Source organism: Cyclospora cayetanensis, unplaced genomic scaffold, assembly GCF_002999335.1.
Source record: "Cyclospora cayetanensis isolate NF1_C8 unplaced genomic scaffold, CcayRef3 CcayRef3_contig_71, whole genome shotgun sequence".
Lineage (NCBI taxonomy): Eukaryota > Apicomplexa > Conoidasida > Eucoccidiorida > Eimeriidae > Cyclospora > Cyclospora cayetanensis.
The window spans coordinates 88,129-95,832 of record NW_020312712.1 but is presented as its reverse complement, the minus strand read 5'-3'; the positions used below and the strand labels follow the sequence as shown (position 1 = coordinate 95,832).

The window sequence follows — 7,704 nt, the reverse complement described above, 5'->3', positions numbered from 1 at the left end:
ATGTTGCTTTCCAGGGGAAAGACCTTCGGCGAAGCGAGCGACTGCTCAAAAACTCGTAGCATGCCGTCGCACAGCTCTACCTATGACGGGGGCGGACAGCCTTCTCCGGAGCGCCCTCTGTGCAGAATCTCGTTACGGGACGTCCTCGTTTCAAGCTTCTTTCCCTCTTCTTTTTCCTTGACTGCCGTTAGAAACACTGCCTTTTATTAAGTGCCTCATCAGAGGGTGCTTTCAATTACGCATTGCGCTCCAAGCTGCACTGCCTGCCCGCGAGGAGGGCCCTTACATGTATATCGATCCCTATGCGCCTCGGCGGGCCAGGCGGGGAGGCGTGGGAGGGCCTTGATGCTTCTTTTGTGGCCTTTTCCCAAGCTTTTTGCATGTACTGTTTGCAAAACCGAATCATGCGCGAATTCTCCTTCTTCTCGAGTAATTTGGACCTTCCCTTCCTTTCTCTGCCACGAGCAGCACAGCAGCCACGGCTGCCACTCCTGCAGTCTTTACACAGGACGCAGCTGCCGGTGTATCCGTTTTAGTCGCTCTCCCCGCATATCGTTTCTAGATGCCGCCGGCTGCTGCCTCATCTTAGAGAGGCCTCTTTTGACGTTTACATCGAGGTGCCACCACCCCCTCGAAAGGTCCCATGGCGTGTCGGTGTGTGTAAAGGGGGCCCGGTGCGTATCTACGTCGTACAGTTGAGGGCAAGAGTAGCCATCCAACTGGTTTCCACGGATGCACAATGGCTGCAGGTGTACCTCAGGGCGATCATCGCCCTCGGAGGCACCGGTTGGGCTTCATGCTGCTTCTACTTATTGCGGGATTTACGAGCCAAAATCTTAAAGAGGCCGTGGGGGAGGGCGTGAAACAGGAGGAGCAAACGTCTGCTCTGTCCAGCCATGCTACTCGGGAGCAGGAGCAGCAGCTCCATGCGTCCTCCGCGTCGGAAGGGCAGCCGCAGAAAATTGATGCAGATCAACTTGAGGGGGAAGAGATGCAGCAGCAGGAGCTTGAGCAACAAGAGGACGACCAGAAGGAGGAGGAGCAAAGAGAGCAGCACACAAGCGAAGCAGATTTGAATGAGGATCAGCTTCCTTCTCCAGGGGTCATCGGGGGGGAGAATGCTCAGCAGGTTGTGGCCTCCGCAAATGTCGAACTTGAGGCGCTGTTGCAGCTGGTGGATGCGATGCGCGAGAAGGGGAAGCAGCAGCTTGGGCAGGCTGCCGCGATACACTTCTCTATGAAGTCTTCCAAAGCCCCTACGCAACAGCCAGGAGCTGTTACGGGTGCTTCTGGGGCAGTAGAGCAGTGTGTATCTAGCCACCTTAAAACAAAGACCATGAAAGTTCAGGATGGCTTTACGGAAACAGCTGCTGCGACAATTCTAGGAAAGAGATCGTTCGACGAAGATGTACGCATGGGTTAACCGTTCTTCTCTTTCTCTCTGTGTATATAAATAGATAGACATATATATATATATATATGTATATATAGACTTCTCATTCTGCATGTCCGTCTTGCTCTCTTTCAGAAGGCAATGGTAGTCATGGGGGGGGTAAGGAGGGGTCTTTGACAATGCATCCTTCAGCGTAGCTAGCGTATCGCTGGAAACGGCGGCACAGATTATGCTCCACACATCTTGGTTTTGGTATTCTGAGGCCTTCTTGTGATCCACGTTGACACTGGGGTGCTGATTAGGGGTTGGTGAGTGCCAATTCTCTGTAGGGAGAACCGGCATGCAGGTGCGGCTGCTTCATGTGGCATGTGTGTATGTGTGGGTATGTATGGGTATGCATGTGTGTGTATGTATATGAATGCATGGGTATGTATGTATGTGTATATGAATGTATGTGTATGTATGTGTGTGTATGTATGTATATGCGTGCATGTGTGTATGTATGTATATGCGTGCATGTATGTATGTATGTATATGCGTGCAAGTGTGTATGTATGTATATGCGTGCATTTATGTATGTACATATATATGCGTGCATTTATGTATGTATATATATGCGTGCATTTATGTATGTATGTATATGCGTGCATTTATGTATGTGTATATATATGTGTGTGTGTATCGATGTGTATGTGTGCATGTATATATGTATGTATATGTGTGTTTAGGCAATGCTCGTTGCAGCCCCCCTCCCAGGCCGTCCAGGATCAAGGTTGAAGGCCCTCTTTGATGGACATGGAGGCTACATTGTCTCCCGCAAGTGCTCAGTCCTCGCACCCACCTTTTATGGTAAGTTTCTGCTCCTCTTGAACGTTTTTTACGCCTCTTTTCGCGTCTTTTCTGCAGCCTGTTGTTGGTAGGGTGCTTTGAGACTCTTGGGGAGCGCCTGCCGTACTGTATGCCTGGCTAGCTGCACATTTCCGTCTGTGCTCCATCTTAGTGCTTGAAATTCCGCGGGCAGCGCCGCCCTTGGCTGGTCCCCTCTAAAGGCTTGTTTGATTTCTCCCGACCTTCTCCGCTGTACCCCTGACACTTGCTGGCAGTCCGTGCGCCTCTGCTATAGGGGTGTGTGTTGTAATTTCTGAAGGGCGGCGCGCCTTCTTGCAGGAAGTGCTGCTTTCGACGCTCGCAAATGCACAGCGTGCGCATCTCCTTTCCTAAGAAAGGCTTCACACTGTTCTGCTTCGACGACTGTGCTGGTGCGGCTTCCAGGCCGCATGCAGGAATTTTCGGCGAACGCCTTTGCGAAGGCGAGCTTCGCCCTCGACGCTGCGCTACGCAGCGATCCAGATGTTCCTATCGGCCCTGGCTCGACAGGTAAGAAGCGATTTGTGGTGTTATCCCTGCACCTCTTGTTTTCTCCTCCTCGGCAAGTCGCTCCTGCCTGTTTTTTTAATGGCGCGGTAGGAGGTAGGCGCTTCGCCTCTGGGTAAGCGTGCGGCAGCCCCTTCAAGGACCGAGCGATCTCTGCATGAATGCAGCGTTGCGTGGATGTGCAGGCATCATTGCTGTGATGGAGGCTATAGACCCCGGCATCCCGGAGTATATGCTTCATGTGGCAAACATCGGTAGGTGGTGCAGCCGCGCTGGCGTTGCAAAGAGCGACTTCATGCCTGCCTTCTCCGCGTGCTCCGCGCTCTCTTGGGAATGTGCCTTGTCGATTTTCGACTCCGCTGTGTGATTGATACAGCGGCGTGGGAGAGAAGGAGGTAAAAAGGCCTCTGTGCTTTTGAGGCTCGAGGGCGGGTCGAAAGCCGCGTAGCTCTCTTGGCGGGAGGCGCCTGTGTGCGCGCTTCCCCTACAATCTTTTTTGTGCGCGTAGCTGTACAATTAGAACACTGGTGTCACTGCCTAGGTGCACACGCAGCTGGTGCCTGTGTATGCATACGTGTTTCTGTGCGGGTGGCCGTATCTGTGTGTTTTGCGCCTACAGGAGACTCCCGTTTGATGGTTCTGCACGAAGACGGCACTTTTACGCCAATGTCTGTTGATCAGAAGCCAAGCGACCCCTTAGAAATGAGTCGTGTACGGCGAGCGGGGGGATCTGTCATTCGCACTGCAATGGCCGTTTGGAGAATTGATGGGCGCCTTGCCCTGAGTCGTAGCTTTGGCGATTTCGTAAGGCCCCACAGCATTCAGATTCTTTCACTCTGTGCTCTTTAGAGCAATAGAGGGAGGGGGAAAAGGATGCTGTGGAAGCAAGACTAGAGAGAGAGAAAGAGAGAGAGAGACATAGACACAGAGAGCAAAGAAATCCTTCTCCGCTTCTGCCTCCTTTGGGCTTTCTGCTGGCTTTTTCTGTATAACCTTCGCCTCCTGCCTCCCTCGTATATTTCCTGCGACTGTGGAACATGGACGGCCTAGCCTTCCTTCGGCGGAGCTTTTCGAAAATTCTCTGCCACCATGCTCCATGGGTGCCACAAACTATCGGGTTCAAGGGTTGCGGCCTTTGGAGGAAAGGGCAATGCAGGTCTTACAGAGAGGAGCTTAATTCGACCCCGGGTGGACTGCAAGGCTGAGCGAGGGTAAAAGTGTGACGGGTTTGGAGCCGATTTTCATGGGGGAATGGTCAGAATTGACGTTGTGTTGTGCGCAGCGCATGAAGAACCGAAGCGATTTGCTACCTTCTCAGCAGAAGGTGGTGGCTTTGCCGCACTCACGGACCATCAAAGTCAAACCGGGAGACATTTTGGTGTTTGCTTGCGACGGTGCGCCCTTTATGTTTATGTTTGTGTGTGTGTGTGTGCGTGTATGTGTGGGTGGGTGGGTGGGTGGGTGGCCTTGGGCAGGGTGTGTAGGGGAAGTGGAGGACAGTGCGCTGCCTTGGCGGGGTCCTCTGTGGGTTGCTGTTTTGTAACAACTGTGAACTGCACACTCTCTGTCTTTCTTTGTCTCCCTTTCTGTTTTTCGCTCTCTCTTTCTTTCTCTTCAGTCTTCTCTCTCGCGCGCGCGCGCCCGCGCGTTGTTGCTGTTTCCTCTTTGCGTTCCTTGGCAGCTCTTATGTGTCTGATCGATCAGGGGGCTTTTTTGCGGCAATCTGTTTGCCTGCTCTGCGCTTCAGGGGTCTTCGAGGCTCAGGGAATGACGTGGAAGTTTGTGGCAAACTATGTTGCTATGCAGCTTCAGGCAAGCATCGGTCCCCCGAGCGCAACTGTGCAGCGGTGGCGGGCTGTGCGTTTGTTGTTCATCTGCCGGCGCGTTTTTTTCTCTCTCATCATATATATATATATACTGGCGCTTCCATTTCCATGCTAGGGATGTTTTTTTGTGGCCGCAGGCAACTGGGGGCGACCTAGAAGAGACAGCAACGCGCCTAGTGACTACCGCGTATCTCATGGGGAGTTGGGATAACATCAGCGCCATGATTGTCAAGGTTCTACCGACTGCGCTTCCCTCAACGGTGGTGACCGCCGCGGAGACGGATGTCTTGGGTAAGCACGCGAGCCGCCAAGATCGCAGGAGGGGTTTTATGTGGGTGCAGCCGTGAAAGAACGGGTGCAAGACATAGCGGCGGCGGGAAGTAGGCAGCTTTGTCCGTTTGCTAGCAGAGCGCGTGGTTTGACCTATGCCATTGTGCGCAATCCTTCTCGCTTCCTCAGGCACGCGGACAGAGCGCCCGACAATGATGGAATCCGAAGCAACACTGGAGCGTAGCGGCGCTTGGATGACGGATTTGGGACTTTACGCCACCCTCTACTGAGCGCGGAGTGGAAGAAGAGCAGTGCTCACGTGGTTTTTTTTCTAGGCTTTCTGGCGAGGCGAGTCGAGAAGCAATGCAGCGAGATGGCGCGGTGCGTGTTCGCGTGGTGGACAAGTCCCCAGCATTGACAAATCAGGGGCGTGTTGGTGGCCTGAGACGCCGCATATTGCGCCCCTCAGTCTTTTTACGTTCATGCAGTCTAAGTCTCAGGAGGTCTTCTTCCCTAGTGGAGGTTCTGCAGGTTGTGTCGAATGCGGTGGCGGAAGGGTCTTCTTCCTTCGCCCGAGTGAGATGCGTGATCCGAAGCAAGGAATTCCACTACAGGGAGGGATGTGTGGGGGCTAGGGGCTAGAAGAGGCGCCTCTGTGCCTTGCGCAAGGGTGCAAAACCAACTCTGACGCGATGTGCTAGTTTTAACGGGGTGGGTTTGCAGGAGCTCAAATACACATGCTGCTCACAGCGCATAGGTAGCCTTCGTATCTGCATCGTCGTCTACACATATATACACATTTATATATATATATATTTTCCTTATATTTTTTATCTAGCCACCGGCCGCCCTCCCCCCTTCCCATGGCATTGTCTTGGAGGGATAAAGCTGCCCCGTCGCGTGGCTGCGCCTAGGCAACGAGGCAGCCTCTCACGCCAGTCACAGTTGGGCAGCCAGAGGGCCACTTGGCGCCATTGACTGTCCGCACTACTGCGGATGCAGGAAACGACAGCCAGCCCCCGCAGAGGGAAGCTGTGCGGCAAACTCCTCATACCCCAAAGTTAGTTGCACAGGCATGCAGCCCACAGCAGGGGATCCTGGGTGGCGCATCTCCGTCCTTGGGGGCAAAGGGAGAACAACTGGAAATCCATCTGCCGGGTTTGCGCTAGCACTGGGTGATAGCTTTGGTTGTAGCAGAAGAGACGCGCTGCTGCTGGCATGCGTTCTGTCGCGCTTGCCCGCACGTTTTGACCCTCCTCTCCTGATCGTTAGGCCGAGCTGGAGACTGCGGGGTGCTCTCCTTCCGAAGAAGCCGCGCTTTTTCGGCTTGCTGCGTGACGGTGACTCCGCTGCGCTATCTCCGTCTGTGGAGGCACTGGCTGGCGCGCTTGTGGACGGAAGCTCCGACATAGGCACTTCCCCAGATGCGGATTCCCCGCCTGACTTTGGTTTTTTCTTGCCAAATGGAAAGCGCATTTTACGAGAGCTCGACATCTTTTTACTTCTACTCTTGGGACCGCTTTTAGCTGCGGTGCCTACACTACTGCTGCTGGCTTCATCTTCGGAGCTATCTCCCTCGTCACCGCTCTCAACCTCTATGGAGGCTTGCTTAGTAGGCCCCTTTTCCCCCTTTTTAAACCACGGAAACGGGCTTTTTAGCCCTTTCATGAGGCTTCTACGTTTCTGTTTGCCACTGCTTCCGGATGTAGCTCCGGTATCCCCCGTTTCCGAGGCGTCTCCCACAGATGAGGCGTCGTCTTCGGAGCTATGTCCCTCGTCTGCGCTCTCAACCCCTGTGGAGGTTTGCTTAGTGGACCCCCTTCTCCCCTTTTTGAACGGAAATGGGCTTTTTAGCTTTTTTAGCCAGCCCTTGCCTGACCGTCGGCCACTGCCTTTGGATTTAGCTTTGGCTCCCCCCCCTTCCGGGGGGCCTCCCACAGATGAAGCGTCTTTTTCTGATTCGCTGCCGCTAGAAACAGCGTCAGAGGTGCTTGCAACAGCAGAATTATCTGTGGGTGATGGCGCCCCTCCTGCCGCTGCTCCCTCACCCGTGGGATTGGCAAGCAGAAGCGAGGCATCCTCTAGAGCAACCGTCTCGCCAACCGCCCCCCAAGGTGTTTCTCTGAAGCCGCTAAGTATGGCTATGCCCACAAGCGCCGTGTTTCGAATCCATCGCAAAGAGAACCCCATGACGTACGCCGCGCCACCTTTTCTCTTTGAGTCTGAGTTCCTCGATATGCCACTCCAGAGCCAACCTGAGCGTCCACAGGGTCGAATTCCTCAAAAGCCAGAGCTAAAGAGCTGTCGTAGGTGGGGATTGAATGCTTTCTTTCTCTCAAGAGGCATCATTCATCGCAACGTTTTGGATGGCGTCGTCCCGTTGCAGCGATCGTTTTAGGCCGGCTGAACTGCTTGCGTTTCCCCGGAGTAAAGAGCGCTCTTAAATGAAGAACGACACCTCAAATTTGCTTCATGAAAGCCCACTTGAGGCACTGGTCGAGATGTACGAGAAGGCTGCAGACATAGGACCGGGCCGGTACGGTGTTCGCCTAGGCGACCACCGGAACGTCTAGAGACTCTGTTGCGTCCAGCCTTCGCTCCTCTCTTTGTGAGTGCCATAGAGAGTCAAATGGGAAATCGTAGAAGGCATCTTTATTTTGATCACATTGAGCACAAGTCTCATGAACTCATGCTGGGAACGCCCTACGCGGGCGGCGCACCCTGTTGATAACCCCAATGCAAGAGACTGCTCTACTGCGAGTCCACAACGGAAAGGGCGAATCTGCTCTCGGGTATATTTCGGCGCTTTGTCGCAACTCCTTCAGGCATCTATATATATAT

At 53.8% G+C, this 7,704-nt stretch overlaps 2 protein-coding genes across 2 annotated transcripts; one reads left to right on the top strand and one right to left on the bottom strand.

Annotated features, from left to right (window-relative positions):
- The first annotated feature begins 1,237 nt into the window (after window positions 1–1,237).
- On the top strand, window positions 1,238–5,153 carry LOC34624643 (probable protein phosphatase 2C 6). The gene is made up of 9 exons (XM_026335532.1): window positions 1,238–1,408; window positions 2,122–2,242; window positions 2,666–2,770; window positions 2,953–3,021; window positions 3,387–3,571; window positions 4,050–4,161; window positions 4,515–4,600; window positions 4,731–4,884; window positions 5,053–5,153. The coding sequence occupies exons 1-9, from the start codon at window positions 1,238–1,240 to the stop codon at window positions 5,151–5,153; spliced, it is 1,104 nt and encodes a 367-aa protein (XP_026191317.1).
- A 454-nt stretch (window positions 5,154–5,607) lies between these two features.
- LOC113146878 (corneodesmosin-like) lies at window positions 5,608–7,053 on the bottom strand. The gene is made up of 2 exons (XM_026335531.1): window positions 6,195–7,053; window positions 5,608–5,645 (listed from the first exon to the last, which is right to left on the bottom strand). Exons 1-2 carry the CDS (start codon window positions 7,051–7,053, stop codon window positions 5,608–5,610), a joined length of 897 nt encoding a protein of 298 aa, XP_026191316.1.
- Between the last annotated feature and the right edge of the window lie 651 nt (window positions 7,054–7,704).

What these genes read in the sequence shown, in the direction of transcription:
- LOC34624643 (XM_026335532.1), top strand. Translation starts at nt 1,238, where the DNA reads ATGAAGTCTTCCAAAGCCCCTACGCAACAGCCAGGAGCTGTTACGGGT. An exon ending in CCTCGCACCCACCTTTTATG is followed by an intron (nt 2,243 to 2,665) that starts GTAAGTTTCTGC and finishes TGCGGCTTCCAG; the next exon opens with GCCGCATGCAGGAATTTTCG. An exon ending in GCTTCATGTGGCAAACATCG is followed by an intron (nt 3,022 to 3,386) that starts GTAGGTGGTGCA and finishes TTGCGCCTACAG; the next exon opens with GAGACTCCCGTTTGATGGTT.
- LOC113146878 (XM_026335531.1), bottom strand. Translation starts at nt 7,053, where the DNA reads ATGGGGTTCTCTTTGCGATGGATTCGAAACACGGCGCTTGTGGGCATA. An exon ending in AGCGGAGTCACCGTCACGCA is followed by an intron (nt 5,646 to 6,194) that starts GCAAGCCGAAAA and finishes ATATATGTGTAG; the next exon opens with ACGACGATGCAGATACGAAG.